Source organism: Poecile atricapillus, chromosome 18 (assembly GCF_030490865.1).
Source record: "Poecile atricapillus isolate bPoeAtr1 chromosome 18, bPoeAtr1.hap1, whole genome shotgun sequence".
NCBI classification, from domain to species: domain Eukaryota; kingdom Metazoa; phylum Chordata; class Aves; order Passeriformes; family Paridae; genus Poecile; species Poecile atricapillus.
In genome coordinates this window covers 3,091,988-3,114,319 of record NC_081266.1, presented here as the reverse complement: position 1 = coordinate 3,114,319, position 22,332 = coordinate 3,091,988, and the positions used below count along the sequence as shown (strand labels likewise).

Below are 22,332 nucleotides of genomic sequence, written 5' to 3'. Positions count from 1 at the left end.
TTATTTGTCAGTAAAAGAAGAGATGCTGAACATAATTGAATTTCCAACCTCACTACTCATTAAGATGTAGACAAATTAAGGGGTAAGCCCAGTGTATTGTATGTGCCTTTAATCAGGTGCTGCAATCTAAATTTGAGTTGGTTTGTTACACTTAGAATTTACACCCAAACTTTCTGATTTTCTTCAGGTTCTCTAGACTGAATTGTGCTGACCTGCCAAATCATGCTGGGTTTCTTATCTGCTGGCCACATGCATGCCTGTGTTACTGATAAGACATTCGTGGATGTGTAGTGCTCAGACTGGTGCTTCAGACCATAACCTTTCATCTGTCCAAAAACTCTATGTGGCACATGTGGTACAAACTATCCCACTCCAACTTCTTTCAGCTCTTTAGAGACTTCTCATATCATACCTTCCCCCTCCCTGCCACCTACACATAAAATCAGCAGGGATCCCTTATGGATGCAGTAGATAGCCATGAGTTTCTTCTTTTTGTGGAATAAATCTGCTGCCCTCCACCTTTTACGGTGTATCGATGCTTCACAGTCTCTACCATATTTGTCCTCAAAATTAAATCTTGAGACAAATATTTATTATCCTTATTTTACACCTGGCTTAAAGGGCAGCCCCTGTCACACAAGAAGCCAGTGGTAAAGTGACTCAGGGTATCTTGGCAGAGTGATTTTTTTTTTTTTCATGAACCCTGCAAATGCAGAGATGCTGCCGTGGCAGTGAGGCCATCAGGATGCAACCTCTACTGGCTGAGGCCAGATTTGTACTAGTCACATAGAGGGTTTGCTCTCCTTTAGCTTGTCTTTTAAGCTCTACAGCTCCATTTCATGGGATTTCAGTGTGGCCTGCTCCCAGTGCAGCGTTTCTCTCGTGTTTCTTGCAGGAGGCTGATGGGTGGAACGGCGCTGCTCAGCATGGCGCGGCGCAGCACAGTCCCCACCGCAGCCATCACCCCGGGCATCTGCAGCACCGAGGCACCAACCTCACTCACACTGCAGGTGAGGAAGCCAGAGAGCAAAGAAAAAGCTGGTTTTCTAACAAAGTGCAAGAAAAAGGGATGTTCCCACCCAAACTCAAAATCCTAATTCCTTTACAGCCGCTCAAAGAAATACCTCAGATCTGCATGCTAATTTTGTCGCCTTTCCAGGCTGAGTTAGCAACTGGGTATTTCAAGGACAAAGCCAGTTGTTTTCTGTATTAAAAATCTTAGTGTCTGTCAGAAAATGAAATATAAAAGCAGATAATACAGATAAATGAGCCTGGCCTAAAAATAGCCTTGTTTTAACAGACGAGCAAATGGGGATTTTCCAGGCTGAGGAGTTCAGTCAAAGACCATGCCTTAAAATAGCTCCCCCTATTAATAATTCAGGGAAGTTGAGACAGTAAATGGCTATTAATTTATATCTACTGAAAGAAATGAAACAGAATTTCTCATTCCTTCCCCCTCTCGTTTTTAGTTATTCCCAGCTGTATAGCAGTGTCACAATTTGTGAACATGATGGAAAGGTTATAAATATATATTTTCATAGAAAACCTAGGCTTGGTTTGAAGGAGACCATAAAGATCATCCAGTTGTACAATGTAACTGAGTGCTTTGTAGGGAATAAATTTGTTAACTTTTCGAAGAGTGATGCATATCAAATACTTATATTAAAAAGTAGATATAGATAAGACATTTTGGTGTGCATTAATTGACTAAAGCTGGATGTGAATTGAGCTGAGTTTTGAAGAACAATCTGAATTTCCAGATGAGTCTACTCAGATTATCAAGTATCTCAAGTTCTGTAGTTTTGGTTGAATATTTATTTTCTCTTTATCTTAAAAAACATTATTCTTAATTTCTGACAAGCATGTGTAAGAATGGAAAATTGGTAGATGCTGTACAATATATTTATGAATTGAACAACTAGAAGAGAAATCAGGAATCTAATTTCCATCTCTTGCAGTGACAAACTACACATCACAAATAGCCTTACTTTTCAAAAAACAAATCTACATTAATCAAAGTTTTCCATTTGAGAACCGTCTCATTAAAAAAAAAAGAGACGAGGCAAAAAATAAGAAATTGCTTCACCTTTGAGCTTATGCAGTTCCAATAAAATTGTAATGTGGTGGATGAAATTCTCCCAGGAATGTTAGGTTCCACTGATTTCTGTGGATGAAATTTATCACCAAGACATTTAAGTAATATATTGCATACAATGAGCACCCTCAAATAATTATCCCCTCTTCTTTTTGTCACACATTGTATACTCCCTGTACAAATCCAAGGTAACATTTATTGACACTTGTATTGGAGATTATACATTGCTAAAACCCTTCTATCTTTCTTTATTTCCTTTCTCTTCTTGTTTTTTTTAAATAAAGATTGACTTCCCAGAAACTGACTTGGAGTTCATTAAACCTGAACCTGAAGAGAGAAGAGGTGATCTTGTAGAGCCAACGCCAGAGTGCCTGAAGCACATTGCAAGACTTTCACAGAAACATTCTCTCCTGCTGTAAGTTGTCCCCACCTAACCCTGCTGGCTCTTGCTGTGCTGTACTTACCCTATCGATCACAATTAAATGTATCCAATTTGTTAAAAGCAAAATTTTCCTCTGAAGGAGCCTAGCTTGACTGATTTGAGAAGTAACACCTCTAAATGAAAGAATAGATCACAGCAAGGCCTAATAAGGCCCTGGAGGTGGCAGGGTATTTTACCAGTTTACAAAAGGATTGTTTTCCCCTTTCTATTACTAGATCTTTTCATGTCTTTGAGGCAAGAAACTAATTTTTCGTTCAAAACATAGGATTTTCAGGTAATGCAGTACATCTGTATCAGTATTAGTAAGAACACCTTTGGGTTCTGTGGAAACCAGCCTCCCTTAGTTATTAAACACTCAGAATTCAGCTAGAGCTGTGAAATGGCTTTTGAAAAATCTGTTTCAAGTTATAAGCAAGGAAAGAAGTATAGAAAGTTCAGCTTTCACAGAAGGTAGATAAAGTGGAGCAAAACACACTCTGAAATGAGGTAGATTAGTATTCTCTGCTATATGAATGTTGTGCTACTAATTAGGATTATGTACTACATAAAATAATTTAGAGTATAATCAGAGTGGGATTTGGAACGCAGGTGCTTACAGAGAGCCATTATTCTAATGGCAGTTAATTGTGTGAATTTATCCTCCATCAAAGGTCAAAAGGTGCATTAGTTGTGCAATAACTAAATAACTTAATTCAGCACTCTCGGTGGGATATGAGGTATCTGTTAAGATTTTTCTGTGTTGATTTCTATGTTGGTGGTTTGAGGATTTTTTAAAATTATTTTTTAAAAAAAGAGAGACAAGTTTCCTGTTGCATTTTATATTTAACTTTTACAAAGACAGATGAAAGGTAAAATAATTTTTATTAACAGCAGGAATTGTGACTTGAGGTTTTATTATTCTGTTTCAAAATGTGAATGGGATGTCAGTATTTTATTATAGAGAGCCACGGTGAGAGTGAAATTTCCACCTGCAAAATATGCTTTGGAATGGTTTAGGGAACCTCAAACCCAATGCCTGTGACCTCTGTTACCATGGCAAAATTGTGCCAAGAATTCTCAGTAAGAAGGAATAAGATCATTAAGAAATTAGCTAAGTACAAAATAATCTGTCAAAGAAGACGGTGCATGATATTTCTCTGCTGCTAAAAACCTTGATGTCCATTTTACTGAGAATGCTGCATGGTTCTTGTCTTCAAGGTATGGGAAGGACACAGTAGATGTGGAAAGTGTGCAGGAAGGGGCAGAAAATATCATGAAAGGGCTTAAGCAGCTCTTTGACCAAGAGAAGCTAAAAAAGCTGAGAGTCTGTAGCTTGGAGTGAAGACTGGAGGATTTCTGTGCATTTAAAATTAATTTTTGTAAAATCATTATGGTGATAGACAAGGTAAATGCCTCATCAAATCCTGCAATATTTGAACTTAAGGACATTCAATGAAACAAGTAGGAAATCAGTTATCAAAAAATGGAATAAAGTACTTCTTTAAACAATCAGTGGTGAGCTTTTAAAATCTGCTGTCACAAAGCTGTGAAGGCAGATATTTGTGAAGGCTAAACACAGATTCATGCATAAGAGGTTCATGAATAGTTTTTACAAAGGACCAGCAAAGGGTAGATCTTATAACATCCATAATACAACAATTTTGAGTTATGTGGGAATAGGAAGGAAAGAGACCACTGAAAGTCACCAGTTTGGAGTTAAGGCTGTTCAGGTCCTTGGAGGAAAGGCAGTGGTAGTCCTGTGTTTTCCTGTAGTTGTTGTTTCCTGTTCTCTTGTCTTGTAAATGAATCATCAAGAGGAGGGCTAGAATATCTGGGGTTTGAATAAAGCAATTCCATTTTTTGGTACTTTGTAATCCAGAGGAATCTGTCAGCCTGTAAATTTTGTTGTATCTGTATCAGAGTAATTCTTTCAACCTTTTTAATTAATGAGATATTTATTTCTCTTTAAAAATTGCAGCATGTTTGTATCCCAACACATTATTGTCATGATAGCTGAAGATTTCTTTATTTATTTTTTTTCCCTTATATCAAGGAAAAGAGAGAAATGGAGGGAGCTTTTTAGTGGCAGTACCACTCTGTGCTGGTGCTTCAGTCTTAGAAGACTCAAATATGACTTTGAAATAAGTGGGTGTCTGTGGTCAGAAGACAGGAGAAACCTTTCTCTGTCTGTCAGGATCCTTCAGTTCATCCTACTGAAAGCAGAGGGAATATGTGAATAGACAGAAAGTTCTTAAATCAGTGGTAAAAAAGGAAGAAAGAGTGGTTAAAACCAGACAGCTGCATGGTTTTCTTTCTTACAGGCTGTTGAATCCTGTAGTGTTGTGAGTCCAGCACTGCACAAAACTGGCAGCATAGACAGCAGATCCTCTCTGCAGGATCAGGATCCAAGTCTGCTGCTGGAATAGATGCACATACCTATATATTTTTATATATAGTACCAAAAAAATTGATTTTCCCAGTAGCTGTGCTTAATCTATCCAGCAGCTGGGCCCAGATCTCCCTGCTCTCCCCAGCTGCTGACACCCAGACATAGAAACCCTCAAGGTCCACAACTACACCGAGTTGGTTGCTGGTGCTTGGGCCTCTCCCTGTCACAGGGATGTGAATCTGCTCCAGACACATGGTCATGCCAGTGGCTCAGACTCTTCTCTTTCTGCTGAGTGGCTCAGATCACCGGTCCCTGTGGCCAGCATCTCCTGGATGTTGATTGATGAAGATGTTGTTGAGTGGGACTGAAGGAAATGAACGTGGCTCTTGTGCTCCTCACAGCCCTGCACTGATCTTTGGCATCTTCACCGAGCCAGGCACGAGAGATCCAAGAGGAGAGCTCATTAGTTACTGCCAGCTGCTCTGCCTGACTTCTGCAAACATTTCAGATGTGAGCTTCTGATTCCTTTTAGGATTACTGTGTTTGAAATACAAGCCCCAGAAAACTCTGCATCTGAGATAAAGGCTGCTCTTTGAACCTGCTGCAGCCTGCTTGTGCAGTGTGTCCCAGAGGAGGGGTGGGAGCCTGGTTTGAAGCCAGGACCATGACAAATAAAGATGGTTCCTGACATCTTTATTTCCTTCATTCATCGTGTTCCTTCTACCTGACTTTTCCTCCTCTTCCAGCTTCCCTTTTCCTTTTTGCCACTTACCTGGGAAGGATCTCATCTGGCTCCCAGTGGTCACAAGGGTCCTGTTGTAGTGAGGTGTGATTAGATCTACTTCCAGTTGAGTGAACTGTGGAAGAGGTCTTTTCTAGTCTCTCCGTGGAAGGGAAACCTTAAAGTGAAAATCAGAGCTGGGGGACAGAAATTTTCATTTTACATATTTCCTGCTCTCTCCTCTTTTTGCCTTTTGTCTTCTTCTCCTTTAGTACTGAATGTGAACAACAAAAGCAGATCAGAAGCATTTAAACTCATTTTTTGCTGTTCCCCCCTCCCACCTAAAATGTAACAACACCAACTAACAAAGCCTTCAGAGAAGCTGTTTTCTTCATTTAGCTAAAGGGATTAATCAAATCCTGAACAGAAAACTACTGAATTATTTAGGTTATAAAGTATTTTGGTTTTATTTGTGTTAAGCAGAAGGCTATATATTTTAATATATATCTCATATAGAGGGAAATTTAGATGCACCACTACCTAAAAAAACCAGAAACTTAACTTTTATCTCAAAAAGAGGTTTAAATATCATCTTAACCCCATTGAGACAAAGAAATGCCCTTATGTATGCAAAATATTTTTACTATCTAAAATTTTTTATTACATATTTATATAAAGTCTTGTTACTACTAAGAAATTTAAATTAAAACTTAAGACACTCCTACCCCACCCACCCTTTCATTTCATCCCTGATCTTTAAAGCATGGAAAAAGAAAATGGAATTACCTCTGAGTAAAGTCAGAGGGAGAAATCTGTTATTTAGAAAACATGATACAAAGATTGATTTCTTATCTCTCTTTGCAAGCTCAGTAGAAGCTTTAGCTGCTTTAATCTGAACAACAGATTGTCTAGTTTGGAGGATGCTGTTTGAAAGTTGAAATCTCTGCTTAAAGTTATCATTTAAAAGCGGTCCTTTAGCTGAACTGTCCTGCAGAATGTCATCCAAATGCACAAAATAACCAGACAGGCAATGAAGTTTTAGGCCCCACTTTTATCTTTTTTCCTGTGTGTGTGACTTTTTCACATGATCACAAAGGCATCTCTCTATTGTCACAGAAGACATGCTATGAATTCTGGAGTTGTTCCTTGAAGTCATTACCAAAATGACATTTTTCCTGAACTGATTACTGAAAGTCACGATTGGTATCACAGTTAAGTTCATCTTCTGCATACATTTATGAGTTTCTTCTCCTAAAGGGAAGAAATTAACATTCACTCAGGAAAAAACATGCCCATCTTTGTGCTGTTGCTTCTCTGCTCCTAAACACTTGGCAATTCAAAATTGCAAAGGAAAAAAGTTCTCTAGTGCCTACAGAGCCAAAGGATCTCATTTCTATGAGCTGTGAATGACACAATCTTGACAGCTAGAGTGGGGCTAAGATTTTTTTTCAGCTAAGAATGTCCCAAAACATTGCAAATAGAAGGAAGACAACCTTGGAAAGAATGTAAATACTTGGATTTTGGGCGCTGTTTGCACATCTGGGTAATTAAATGCTTGTCTGGAAGCAAACTATTTACTTACTGCCTTCTACTAGATCCCTCACACCTCAATCTGAAATATTTAGCTTTTGTTTAAAGTCACAATTGTGTTATGCTATTAACTAGATGCAAACCAAAATTGGTGAAATGTGACCAAGAAAACCAATGTTCTTCCTGATTTGAGTCATTATTTGTATGAACTGGGGATCAGTTTGCTCTTTCAGAGTTTGCTTTTGAAGGCTCTGATATCAAATTAAGGCCATTGTCTGAGCTTGTCTCTCCAGGGAAATTTATTTTCCTGTTTTCTGATGTGTCAGAACCTGAGATTTAATATGCATGAGGCAAAGACATCTGAATTGTTGACAAATCAGATGATATAAGGCAGAAATTATTCTAAGGCATTTCTCACTGTGGTGAAATATGGTGTGATGACTGACCATTTTATCAATATGACATTTAGATATCTAATACTTCTGTCTGGTATATTGCATCCTTTATTTTTATTTTTTTTTTCTCTTTTTTTTGTGAGTACAGTAAAGCATGGCAAGCTAGACTTTTCTAACAAATTGCTGGGAGCTTTACTTCCTTTTTCCACAGCCATATCAGCACTAGGGGTAATCACACCCTGCATGTGTGTACTTGTGCTCATGTTTTTGTGTATGTGCATAGATGTTTCTTTTATTTCAAAAGCAAATATATTAAAAATAGAAACACCTGCATTAAAGAGTCAAAGCAAGGGCAGGAATGAAAGCTATGACTTGTATTGTTGTGTGTCTACTTGGGAAAGTTAGAGATGATTTGTAGCAGAGGGATGTAATAATAATTTACCCAGTGACAACTGTACCTTCTTTGTCAAAAAACCCCAACCAGTAAAAACAAACAAACAACTCCAACAACAGAGACAGCAGAGAAGAAAATTGAGAGTGCTTGGAATGTGAAATAATCATATATATATATATGTGTGTGTGTGTGTGTGTGTGTGTCTTTTGACACTTCATTTTTATATGACCTAAGGCTGACAGATCCAGAATAAAAGTATCACTTTTCTTATAAAAGCTGGTCTACAGAAAATGATATCCTACCCCAAGGAGAACATGTACTTAGCTGAAAAGCAGTGTACTGTGTGACTTGGCCCCTCTGTACAATAAAGTTTGTTGCTACACAAAGCTTCAGGTGGTTTTAATTTCAAACTGAATTTCTAATCTTCTTTCCCAGACTCTCAGAGCAACAGAGAAGAATCTTGTGGTTTTATCGCTACTCCTGCAATAATCAAACCTGCTCCCTTCCCCTGGTGCTGGGCAGTGCCCCCAGCTGGGATCGAGCCACGGTGTCAGAAATGTACGCCTTGCTGAGGAGCTGGAGCTTTTCTAACCCTCTAGAGGCACTCGGGCTGCTGACTTTCAGGTAAGGGAAAATTACCCAAGGAGGAAAGTGAAGATAAGCAGAACGATCACCTGCTGGTTAATTTTGTGCTCCACTTTGCTCAGCACACTACCCAGGTTTGCTTCACTGGCTGTGCTTTTGTTCCTCTCTGGGTCAAAGTGAAAATGGAGTTCCAGCTCTTGAGATGACCTTGAGTGTGCCAGACATGTCTTCTTGGCTGAGAAGGATTCCTAATTTTCAGGATAATGAAAAGAGTATTTCATTCTCCAGAACAGATTCAGGCAGTTTCTGGTAACAGGTAATCAGTCAAATACTTATCACTTACATAGCACTCCATAACTTCAAACTACTGTACAGACATGAGGTGAATAATGGGAGATAAGGAGGACTGAAACATGCCTCTGGATCATGCAATAATCTATGTAAATACATACAGTCCCATGTGTAAGCTATCTTTCTGAAGTAGATTGGATGAAACTTTGAAGTCAGTTGAATAAATTCTGTTGTGGTGCCTTATGTTCCACCCCCACTTCTTGCACCGGGGGATGATTGTTTCTCAGGCCACTTGATGCTGGAGATATCCCTACCCATGATGTAACAGAGATGTCAGGGGACAGAATCTGTGTCAGCAGTTACATTCCCTCCAAAAACTTGGGAGGTATTCTGCATCAAGTGACCTGTAAAAAACATTACACATGCAGATGAAATGCTTGAGCAAATTTGTTTTATCAAGCCGTTGCTTGTCCTGGGTAAGCACAAGCTGCACCAGTTTTGCAATCTCAGTTTCATGCTGTACCTTTGGAGAGAAAATAAACCTCCTCTAAAACTTTACTTGGGAAATATACTGTGACTTGATACACTCACTGCCATATTATTAAAAATAGATTTTTAATAATCTAAAATTTATTATTTTCTCTGGATGCAATTTCCTAAGAATACTTGTATCCCAGGTTTCTGTCTGATCTGTTAGCAGTTTCACATGTTTGCAGACATGTGCTTTTTAAGTGTAAGCATAAAAAGCAAAGATCCTGACAGATCAGAGTCTGGAGCATAACATTGTTATTTATCATTATTAAATTATTAAGATCCAATTCTAATTTATAGAAGATCCATGTAGAAAGGAGTATATGGGCAGTGTGTTGTCTTCCAGACTTCAGAGTAGAAAGAGAATTTGATAGGGTTTGTCAGAGCATGCCAGGCTTTTAGATCAGACCTTTTGCCTGATTCTATTTCTGTATCTGGGTGGCATTTCTGCAAGTGAAGGGCTTGATTGTTCTTTGAAGATGCAGCTCTGCACGAGGGTGTGGTGCAGAATATCAGTCCTTTCAGGTGCTTCAGAGGGTATTTAATATTACTCAGTTTGTCCCCCAGCTTCTCAGTGTGATCAGGTGCAGTGTATACATTGCTCATTCTGGCCACACAAAGATTTCTGGCATGGGAAAGGGGGGAAAATCTCATCACTTTGTGTCTCTTATGCCACCATGGGGAGTGGCTGGCACCTGCAGCTGTGCCAAAGAACAAGTACTTCTCTCCTGATCAGGATCTCAGATGGCTTGTCCCTGGAGTTTCTCACAGAAGATAATATCAATGCAGTATCTTTGCTTCACGGTAATATTGCAGAAAGAAGTTCTGGATCACATAACAAATCCTCTTAAGAAAAGAAATCTGCCCCTCTCATATCCACAATATTTTGTTGTTACATGAACAACTGGGAAGCTAACCTTCATAAACACAGAGATTACATTTCCTTAAAGATGTCTAGTTTCAAAAATGTCTGGGTCCCTGATTTAACTGCAGAGACACATGGATATATGCAAATATAGAGAGTGGGTTGAAGGAGAGGAGTACTTTCCATATAAATGGATTTCTGAGGTTTCTTCTCTCAGTTTTCTATCATTTGAAAAAAGTACAGTAGCACTGGCTAGGGTCCAACCTTACTTCCCCCTTACCTTCACTGACTTTGGATCACAGGCTCTTTAACTGAGCTGGTTTTGAACATTCACTCAACTCTATCCTGTTTTATGTTTGGCATTGACAACTCATCAACTCAGTTCCTCGCTTCTATCATCCACGAAACAGCTCTCTGATTTCTTGTGATTGCTAAGACACGGCTGAAAGATCCAAGTTCATATAAAACACGAGCAGAATATAAAATAAATGCTCTTCATATATTCATGTCTATTTTAAGGATGTGTGTGTTACCATCACTATCAAACCTTGGGTAAGGAAAATGAATTAGAGATGATCTTTGTCTACAAGTACTGCTGACAGGAGCAACTGCACTAAATCAGCCCAAAAGTCTAGAGCATCCTCTCTCCAGTCATGACCAACAGCAGCTACCCAGGGAACACAATGAAAATGGGCCAAATTTAGTGACACTGCTACTCTCCCAACTTTCAGTAATCTGCAGCTCAGAGACTTCCTCAGACAGATTTTTGTTGTTGTTGTTGTTGCAAGAGGTCTCTCGCATTTTTCTTCTATGATTATTTTCCCCAAATTAAAATTGACTCTGAGGGTGGCTATGACAATCTGTAAAAACTTAGGGTTGTCTGACTTGAGGGCAACCCAGGCACAAATAAAGGAGTGGGTACAGTGGAGTGCCCAAAAGAGAAACACTTCAATGAGAAATAAAAATAGGGACAATGCCCATAAACCATGCACAGTAAAGGGACAAGCTCCAAAGACCAGAAACAGGGAAGTAACAACATACAGTCTTGGGGTGGAAGATTCTAGAAACAATAGCATATATAGAAGACAAGTAACCAATTGGGGAGCAGAATTTGGACTAATTAACATAATAACACTAGGGGATTGTGTGTAGGTCTTTCAAGCTCATGCTAACCTAACAAATGTTTCCCAGGGCTTGAAACTAATACCTGAGGCTTCAAGGCTGAAGTTCTTCTGGCCCTGCATCCCAGCAGGGCTGACTCCCACAATTCTGCAGAAATATTCAGTTTACAGTGAAGCAAGATCTGCAGTTTGGCTCTATGCTGTATTCTTTCTATGCACCACGATTTATCAATACCATAAAAGAGACCAAGAGTTTTCAGTCACTTCAGATTCTGGATGGTTTCTTTGGTGGAACTTCAGTTTCCAGCACCTTTAGGAGAACCTGAATCTCTGCTGCAAGCATGTGCTCACTCTTTAGAAAGAGTTCTCAAAATTTGTCTAGTCACTTCTGCAAGCCTTGGCTTGGGAACTCTAAATTATCCTTCTCAGAGCAAACAAAGCAGCATCTGTCCTGGTGATTAAACTCAAACACCCATTGGTGAGGACAGAGAAATGAAAACCATTGGAGATGTTTCCTCACAGCCTGGGTTACAAAGCAGCATCACAGAGCTTGAGGAGAGGTATCACAGCCCATCAGATCAATCCCCATTATCAGGAACCTGAACTGGAAAGCTCTTTTCAACTTTCTGAAATTTCTAAGTTGTTTTGTTCACCTCACAGTTAAACGTACCCTTTAACAGATGTTTCTTGTTATTTGAGTGTGTCTCTCTTGTTTATGCCCTTCCACTTTGCAGGCAACTCTCAAGGCAGGCAAATGATGACATGCTCATTTGTGCAGTGGAAAGGAAGAACTTTTCATAAATGGAAAACACAATCATGGTACATTTCACAGATAAATTCAGTTGCAACCTTGAATCCAGTTCTTGGAGCAAGTGCATTGATTTCTAGAGCCCTAGAAGCCAATGCTTAAAAAAAGGGAATTTAAAAAACCATTAATGTTTTTTTAATCAATAAAGATGCAAAGGAGAGGATGGGAGGGGGAAGTGTAGAAAAAGATTTTACACTCTTACCTCTAATTTCAGGGAAGGATGGTTATAAGCTGTTGCCTGAGATATAAAATTATCCCTAAGGCAAAAGTTATAGAGGTGGTCCCTCCTACTCAGAAGAGCTTCTTGGTGCCCTGTGCATTTTGCCATTGATTTTGCTTATTGAGTTTGGTAGAAAGCCAAGTTTTAGAGAGTTAGAGCTTTCTGTAGCTGTATCCACACTGTGTGGCACACTAGCCAGGGAGATGACACCAGTACACTCCTTTACTCAGAGAATTTCCTAAATGACAGAAAGAAGCCAAAGCCAGGGTTAGCAATGCCATCATTTATGATGTTTTGTGTATGTTTAGGACAACCATAATTGGGAATTTTTAGTCAGGTTATCTTGCTATTCAAATTACTGCAAAGGAAAGTCCAAGCATATTTGTTAATCCAGACAGCAAATGTTTTTTCAGTTTTGTTTGGTTTTTTTCCTGACCCATTTAGAGTACATTTGCAGCCCTGGAGGTGTCATGGCTGGGAATGAGGAAATTTAGCTAGAATCAGGAAACAGCCATGAGAGGTATGTCTTTTTTTCCAGCATAGTGCATGGCTGCATCCATTTTGAAGGGAGAACTTGAAGTAATTTGTGGAGGTGAAGATGCAACCTCCCTGTTAGGCTTAATAATCTTCCTAGAAACTTCCTGCTGAATTCTAATTCCATCAGGGCAACTTCACAGGAAAGGACATGCCTTTAAAACCATTTGCCAAATCAGTGCTGTCAGACAGTTTTGGTTATAGCATCCCTCAGCCTGTGACTGTCACAGTACTGCTCTTGATTCTCACTTTATGTGGCTATTGCATTTCAGAGCTTCAGATACCTAACCAATAATTACAATAGAATGTGATACCATGAAGACAGATTTTGTTCCTATGCCTTTGAAAGCCAAACAAATAGATAATTGTTGAATCAGATTGTCATTGTTTCGATTAAAGGAGAATTTAAAATGTTCCTTGGAGCTCACAGAAGAATGCCCAGCAGAGCATTTAAGAACCAGAGGGAAGCAGAGCATACCTTGCCTGTTTGCATCTTGTTGCTTGGCTGTAGTTATACATCAACGTGGAGAGCAAACACAGGCTTAGGCAAAGAAATAAGATAAGAACAAAGCAACACTCCACAATTAATTTGATGTACAGAACACGTTACTGATAATGCTTTAAAACTGCTTATGCTTAAGATACATGAAATTTAGTGATAACTTAGATGGCAATGTATGCATTGCTAGGAACAGACAAGTCTTTTTAAGCAGTGCCACGTGATGAATTCTTTATTTTCTTTTTAACTGCTTTTAACCATTTTTATCTTTCTTGACAATAAATATGAGGGTACTACTGCAGAATGCTGTAATAGGATAAAGAGACAACTATGTGGAATATTGCATGCTTTCTGTGCATAAATGTGCACTCTAGTCAGGGAGCTTAATCTAAATAATCATGTTTTCCATGGTTTAATCTTCAGTTTTAATGTAACAGAGAAGTTTGTCTCTGGGGTGGGAAGAACCTTCTAGATCATAAAGGTTTCAAATGGAAACTTCTTTTTGTTAATTTCTTCCTACTCTTGTCCTAGGATATGGTTCGCCATATGGTCTCCGTGACATCTTAAACTTATTCTTAGTTGTTTCAGTCAGAATTTCTTGTAGAAAATCTCTGAGAGCACCACTGAAAGTATCTTTTTTGTGAGTAAATTCCACAGATCTATCTGCCAATCAATCAGCCAAAGCAAAAGCGAGTGAATATCACCATGGCCTTTGCAATGCGTGGGGTTGGGAAGCATTCACATGACCTCTCACAATGAAGAGTGAATTTTCTCTTTAAAAAAAAATAGTAATAATAAAAAAATTATGAAAATGTGGTGTCCTTCTTGCTGATGGCTTTTGTTGTCTTTCTGTACTTTCCTTTAGTCCTTACCCTTTTCTAACCTTCATACACTCACAGGGTGTTTTCTTTAGAGGCCTTCAAAGGAATAAAAAAATCACAAACACCTTGTCTGTAAGCTAAAACTATACACCTTAGTCATTATTCTAGTCGTTTCCTCCTTCTTCCTGTCTAATTGTTTTTAAAATACTTAAACTGGCTCACAAAACTTCCCTGTCTATTCTTTTCTGCATTTCTTCCATATTTTCTCGCTTGGCCCAGTACCATCCATCAATAACATGATACCCTTTACTACAAAAAGGGGTTTTTGTTTTCAGTTGGTAACTTTATTCCAACAGGTTTGCTAGCTCAGCTTTCCTTGTTTCTGCCAGACTTAATAACATGCATTTCATGGACTGAAGTTTTTCTTTTTTGAAAATGCAAGAGAACTTAAAATGTGAAGGGAAATGCAGAAATAAGTGGCATGATATAAACCTCTGCCTTAAAAGATGGCCTGTGAAAGGCTACATTGTTCTCTTCAGAGATCATCACATGCCAGAAAACTGAGAACTGAGCAGTTTCACTTACCTGACAAATATATTCCAGCATAGGGCTACTTGAGGCAGCACAATAAAATTAGAATAGTAAAGCTGTTAAAAATGAAATGCACATCTATTTCTCATTTGCAGTCAGCTCACCACTGGCAGATGCTAAAATCTCAAGAGAATTTCACAGCTCCACAGGACACCTCAGCAGTGCTTAGTTGTCTGTTTGAATCTGATTTAGCTGAAAGGTACAGATACACAAATAGCCCCCGACTGGCTAGCTGTATGAAAAGAATCAAGGGCTGAAAGTTGTCCTTATTTCTAAACCAGATTGTAATCTATGCTCAAAATTCAACTTTTACAAAAACATCTTAAAGTCTCAAGGGAGATCTAATAATCTACTTAGGAGTTAAAAAATGGGTGGCTGTCAATCACTGGCATCATGCAGAGAGGGAGGAACAAAACTGCTAAAAGGGTGTTGAGTTTAAATAGGTGAGTGTTTAATGAGAGGAAAATAGTTTCATTACTTGTGGAGAATCCAAATTGTGAGAAAAGCTGTGAAGGGCACATTTGAAGTCCTGTAATTGAGGACTAAACTCAACTATAATTTACATATTGCTTATTTTTTGGTAGAGCCTGTGATGTTCCTGATGTGTGTAAACCTGGAACAAATATGTAAGAAGCCATGACCTCTGTTGTGGAGTACTCATTGCCTTAAGAGAGAACAATTAAACTGGCCAAAAGAAAGCTGCAAGATATTACAATGCAGCCAGGGAAATAAATGGGGAACACTTGGGTTTTAATCATTTAGACCAGAGCCACGACACAGTGGTTCTATTCAATTATTTATTGACCAATAGGTTGTTTGATGAGGGAAAAAAACCAGAAAACAACTATAAGTGAGTGGAAACTTAAACCTGGATGACAGCTACCATTTTGAAACTATGCAATAAAAGAAACTTACAAGCATTGTTAAAAGATTTCATTTTAAGATGGGTTTTTTTAAGGTAAATTCTCAGATAGTTTGGTGACAACCATGAAGCAGCTAAGAAGAGGAGTCCTCAAAGGTCCTGCCTTTTGAAGCCATAGTCAGAGGCCACATGTCAGGAATTCTGTCAGTTCAAATACTTAAAAAAATTTGATCTGATACAGTCAGACTGTGCTACAGATGAGTTCTTTCTGAGGAGTGTCCCCTTAAAGACTGGAATATTGAATTTGTTGTGATAGAGTTGTCTCACTTCTCTGCTTTCAGAGTGTTCAGCATTAGTAAATAAATAACTGCATATTCATTGCAGCAAGCCCTGGAAATCATCTCTCCTCTAATATCCAAACTATAAAGCTCTTTTTCTTAGGCCTGAAGTGATTTTTCTTGCATTGAGTTAGAGTCAAAAAATAATTAATTTTGTCCTCTAATCAAGACTAATTTATGGATTATTAAAATCAGATTTGATGCAACTCAAACATTTGCAAGATTATTCACTGGAAAAAGAAAAAAACCCTTCCAGCCCTAATTAAGTACCAGACTACAAGATGGCATAGTTTCCAGGCATGTGAAGGGATATTTTTTACTCAGATCTGCTTCTAAACTGTTCCTTTTTATTGGCTTCTAGCAAATAAACTGGTGTCTGCAAGCGTGAATAGCATAAGCACTATGTAATACTGGTGAAGTTCATAAGAGTTTGCTGTAACTCCAGTGTTTCTGAGGATGTTAAATGCTTGCTCAAACATAAATATAATGGGGAAAACAAACAGAAATAAATATTGTGCCTGTGTACAATATTTAAATAGAAATTCAATATAGTACTTGTACCTGTGGCCTTGAACAACACTGAAATTCAAAAAAAGCAATGGCTATTACATCTCGGGATTTACAAATTGTCAGGTAGTTAAAAAAATACTCTAATTGCCCATTCTGTTCAAAAGACTGAACTAAGCCTCAAGCTGACCTCAAGATTTACAAACTGAAGAAAACATTTTAATCACCAAGACCAACAAATTAATCCAAAATCGCATTCAAAAAGAATGACAAGAGCCATGTTTCCTGAAGCAAACTGATATTTCACCCCAGTGCCTGTCATTGCCCTAATCACACCTCCTGGCACTGCTTCTGGTGACTTAGACATAGCCCTGGTTTTGACTCACATCAAATCATTTCTAAATAAATCAAGTGTTAGCTGCTGCATTTTCCAGAAAGTTTGGGATAAAAATAATTTTCTCATTCTTTGTATAGCTGGAAAAAAAAAAAAAAAAAGGATTTTCTCTCCTCATTGCATTGCGTGTGTTCAGATCTTGGCTGTTGGTAAGGACAAGCTGTAACTGAGTAATAACATTTTTTCTGCTTGGCCCTGTGCCTGTGTAGAGTGTATTTCACTCTTCAGTAGCCTGTTGAACTAGGCAAGTAGGGGAAGGAAAAGACTCATTTCCATATTATCTACACATGCCTGGAACACAACCCTTTGGAGCAATTGCATAATTAGAATATAGGATGATATGGAAGGGATTATTATTTTTAATATATAGTCCTCCTTCAAATATGTTTAGGTCTAAATAGCTATGTGAATATTAAAGTAACAACTTCTCATTCCTAATGGGTTGCTTAGAATAAATAAGTAAAAAAAAAATAGAAGCCTTGCAAAAGATCTAATCTGTGCCTAGGATGATAATTTATTTATAATGCATTCTTCCTCTCCCCATCGAGGCCCTCTTGGCATTATACAAAGAATTATAAACCATATTAGGAACATCATTAAATATGTGCCATAACAGACACATAAATAGTAAATGTAAATAGTAAATAGTATTTTTAATAAATTTTTTAATAGTGAAACCAGACCTGAGTCGCATTGCTAAAGGGTGTTGGAAAGTGTTACAGGTTGCAGATGGCTGCAGCCTTAAAAACCATTTTTTTCAACTCCAACTTTCCACCTTTTTTTTTTTTTTAAATCAAAATATCCCCATTTTTATTAGATGGCCTCTAGTTAATTCGCTGCTCAAAGTGTACCCACTGTTCTGCTTCAGCTGGTTTTATTGAAATTAGGAGCTGGAGATTCCAGCAGCAGGTGCCATTATATTGCTGAGCACTTAGCTTTACAATTTCTTCTCTTTTTATCTTGGTAGCAACAAGTGGTCGCTGCTGCAGATATGGTACTGCCTCCGCTGTTTCACTTCAGGATTTTCTTTCTGTACCACTGGCAAAAGGTGCTGGGTGGGAAGGGAGCAGTCTGGTTTTGTGCTGAGCTCTTGAAGCAGTGACACTGCTGGCCGGTGGCATCTCCTGCCCAGCACAAGGGTCTGATTTCAAAGGGCTTTCCTCAGGGTGCATTGATGGGATAACCCTCGTCCTTTAGCCATCACTTTTTGTGGTGTGCTCTCTCCCAAGAGCCGTATCAGCTCGGAGGGCAGGGATTCACTGCCTTTTGTGGGGCAGGTGCTTGCCCTCAGGGGTGTTGCCGCTGAAGATGAACAGATCACACGGACACAGGTCGAGGTGTGGTGAGAAGAAGAGAGGTTTATTTTTCCCTCCAGGATTTATAGGCTCCTGACCACGGCCAGAGATTGGATGGTCAGGATAACACTTTCTCACTGCACTGGCCATGAGAGATGTCCATCACAAGACGTGTAACAGAAAGAATGTACACATATCTATGTTTACAGTTACTGTCCTGGGAAAGTCTTTAGAGAACCATGTCAGCAAGCTCAGAAGCTGAGTTTTCAGGGCGACACAGGGGCTGGATCAAAGCCCACCAGCTCTTCTGAACAACACCCAACTGACTGTGGTGCTGTTTGAAGACATTTCTGCCTCTTAGGCAGAGATGACCCTTCTTGCACCCCTGCAACTGAATCATCCATGAACATTTCCAGTTTGCTCCAAGAGAAGACAGAGAATATTCTTGGGATGGCAGTGGAGAGCATGCAAGTGCTGATGCAACAATAAGGGTGACCCCACATAGCACCCATCCACATGGGGCACATCTCGTTCCTTTCCTTGTTAAAGCCAAATTTGAACCAATCTAGGCAATTTCTGCGTATGTGAAATTCCCTGCGTGTAAAATCATGGAATCGTTAAGCTTGGAAAAAAACCTCTGACACCATTGAGTCCAAACTTTAATGATTAATGTCACAACTGCAAAATGCAAAAAGGTAGAAATTATTTTTATATTTTCAAAAGAAGTGCTTAAAAGATTATCTTTTTGACTTTCAAATATTAAAAGAGGCACTGTATACTTTCTTTTTCTCTTACAAGGGAGAAAATGTTAAGAGAGTTTTGATCAATCAGGTTACATTAAAATTTTATTCTCTTTCAAAGAAAAGTGTTTTTACCATCTATGATATCCAGCTTTCTTTTTCTGCATTATCACTGCTGCCACACCGTGTTTTCCTCTTTTATCATTTTTATGATGAGAGGTCCATCACAAAATCTATACCAGGCTAGAGCCGCCCTGGTTTCAGCCAGAATTAGTTGAGAATGTAGCTTTTACTGAGTTCTCAAATGTTTTCTCATCAGAAATGTCTCTTTCACTGACTTGGAACCTTTCTGGGGAAGGTGTTCATTTTTTTACCAAATTTCACATAATAAAATCCTAAAAATACCCAACCCATGTTTTCAATTTCAAAATTGCTTTTGTTTTAAAAGTGTTTTTGATTGTGTTATGACAGAAAATGGAAGAGCTGATTTGGGAATAAACTATCTGAAATGAACCCTTTTTGTACTGGAAATTTCAAGCTTTTATGTTGTTGCTTAGAACAAATGAAGTGTTCAAGGGACTGTTAATAGTTTACATGGCTCAGAAATTTCCTATTTCAGGTAAGAAAGAGCAGCAAGAGATCTGTAATTTGCTTCATGATTTGGGAAATTACAATATGTGGTAGTTCAAATTCAACAAGGTGTTTGAAAATCAGGTTTTTGGGGTTTTTTCCCCTATGTGGGACTGTAACAGTCAATCCAATTAAGTAATCTGTGGTGTGTTTCTTGTTACAGTAAAGCAAATTAATTGATTTTTTTTTTCCCCTTGTTAAATTTTGAGAGAAAATCATCTTTTCTAACATCTTATATCAGTGAGAGCTCAGGAGATTTGCAGTGGCCTGGTAGCTCTTAATGATCCCTCTTTGTTCTGCTCTAGTTTTCCAGATCAAGATATTCGCAGGGCAGCAGTCCAACAAATAGAAAATGTGTCAAATGATGAATTGTTAGAATACCTCCCACAGCTGGTTCAGGTAAGGAAGAAATTGATAGACAAGGAAGTCCTCTGTGCAAATCAATAACTTCATTAAATACTTTTGAAGCTTTCAGATTGGACAAGATATTGTAAGAGGAATAAGTCTTGTCAACTGATGCAATGAGTGGATTAAAAACAGGGCTGGGGGAGGGACTCTATCAAACTTAGGAGAATGGAATTGTTTTGGCATTCTGATTGGGCTTTAAATATAGCACAGGAAGGTATTTTCAAGTAACAAAGAAAAGTAAAATGAACAAGAGAAATTCTGCTCAGGTGACAGGGCTTCATTGCAGTCAAGGAAGGAAATGCTGTTGCCAAAAACCACTGGGTTTTTAATACCACATATACTGAGAAAACCACTGTCATCACAGAGTAAAGTGGACATTTGGGTGTGGAATTCTCTCTTTAGAATTGCATTTCACTGGAAATTAATGTTTTGCAAGTTATGGCACCACTGCTTCTGAAGCACTTGGAATGATTGAATATGTCCTGTGCTGGGGCTGAGCAGGAACTTTTGAAAGCTTTATCCCCTCACTTCATAACACCGTGCATATGGATGACCCACCATCCACACTGCAAAGTTTCTCAGGGTTTATTTCTGTGTTTGTGATATCTGCTTATCTAGATAAACATCTCTATATGTGTTTATGATCTGTAATCCTCTACTGTGAGGCAGCAGAACCTTCACAAACTGCTGTGACCTTTCACCTTCCACAGCTTCTCTTCTAAAACAAGTTTATTTCCCAAACCAGATAATCAGATTAAAAATGAAATACAGCAGTGATAATTTTATGTAGGGGAAGACAAGCTGCATATTTATATGCATGTTAACACAGAATCAGGGTGGTGTCTGTCTGCCTTAGAGGTGGTGGTAGATCCTTGTGAGTTGAAGTTTTTCTGCTCATTGCATTGCCAGAGCAAACCCCATGTGTCTGATTGCTTTGATCAAACTAAGCACTGGGTCCTTTCTGATTAGTTTTATAACCAAAAAAAAAAAAAAAAAGAAAAAAAAAAAGACACCAAAGCCAGCATAAAAATGATTTTTATTATAATTTTTCTCTATTAAGGTGCTCAAGTTTGAGTGGAGCCTTGAAAGCCCTCTGGTGATACTCCTGCTGAATCGTTCTCTTCAGAGCATCCAAATAGCCCATCAGCTTTACTGGTAAGAACATTTGCCATTGCTACCACATATTCATATCACATATCATTTTATGTCACAGTGAAATTTATCCATGATTCCTTGGTGAAAAACCCCCTTTTGGTTTAAAATCAACAGAAAAACTAAGTTTGCTCCTTCTCTTTCAGAGCTGGTTATGGGTAACTTGTATAAAAGATCTTATCTCTGCCTTCATTCTGCCCCTGGGCAGGAGGAAGAGGGGGAAGTTCTGCTCCCTTAAGTAAGATACTGTTTGGTTTTACAGCTTTTTTTTTTTTTTTGTTTGAGCCAAAAATAGCCTTCCCCAAAATTTGCAAGCATTGGTTCACTTTAAAAGGAGGCTAGCTGCTTTTGTGATTTCTTTGACCTCTCCTGAAGCTGTCAGAATTCTCCTGTGTGTCAAAAATGTTTTCATATCACTCTGACTTGTGATAGAGTTTCCAGCAGTTTCTTTTTCATGGTTATGGAGAAGCTGCCATTCACCACCTGCCTCTGCAATATAAGGGCTCCTCTTGCTGTATTATTGCATGGGGTAATTACTCTGTTTGCTGTGCTCTTACCTCAAGGCTCTCTGAGCAAGAATGTGGCTTTCTGATGTCTCAACATCTGCCCTGTGATCTGAAAACCAAACTCTGCTGTGTTTTCTTCTTTTTTTTTTTTTTCCATCTTTAGTAATGATGGATGAACTGAGCTTTCATTTACAGTTCAGCTGGTTCAGATCCCTTTAACCAGAGCTTTCTTCCCGGCAAAGGAAAGGAAACAATTTGAAATGTCGGCATTTGGTTGATGAACTGTGGGGTTGGGAAGAACATAAATAATACTTTCATACCTGCATGGTCTCTGGAAGTGTTAGTGAGGATAAAACAGATTTATTAATGTGTTTGTTTTACTGGAATGAGTAGGATAATGTGCTTAATGAGCATATCTTTCAAGTAAAGAGGAACCACATCTAGTGAGCCATTTTTCGACAGTGCCTGAAATACGCCTGAGACAATTTCTACTAATATTAACCTTAGTCATACTGTATATAAAACATCCAGCCTGGGGTTTTAAATATGCCCTAAGAGCTGGCAGTTTTCCTGTAAAATCAGAAATTATATCTAGGGTTCAACGGACAAGGGATCGTCATTTACTTGCCTGTGTTTTCTTCAATTCCTCTCTTCATCTCAGAAGAAAAATTACTGTCTGCAGTCTTCCT

At 38.5% G+C, this 22,332-nt stretch overlaps 1 protein-coding gene across 1 annotated transcript in view; it reads left to right on the top strand.

The window, feature by feature from the left end:
• Positions 1-22,332, top strand: part of PIK3C2G (phosphatidylinositol-4-phosphate 3-kinase catalytic subunit type 2 gamma) — a 203,409-nt gene that overhangs the window by 69,193 nt on the left and 111,884 nt on the right. The window contains exons 15-19 of the mRNA XM_058852977.1: positions 896-1,010; positions 2,380-2,510; positions 8,381-8,569; positions 19,883-19,976; positions 21,046-21,140. Coding sequence (XP_058708960.1) covers positions 896-1,010; positions 2,380-2,510; positions 8,381-8,569; positions 19,883-19,976; positions 21,046-21,140 — 624 coding nt within the window. The remainder of the gene's footprint in view (positions 1-895; positions 1,011-2,379; positions 2,511-8,380; positions 8,570-19,882; positions 19,977-21,045; positions 21,141-22,332) is intronic.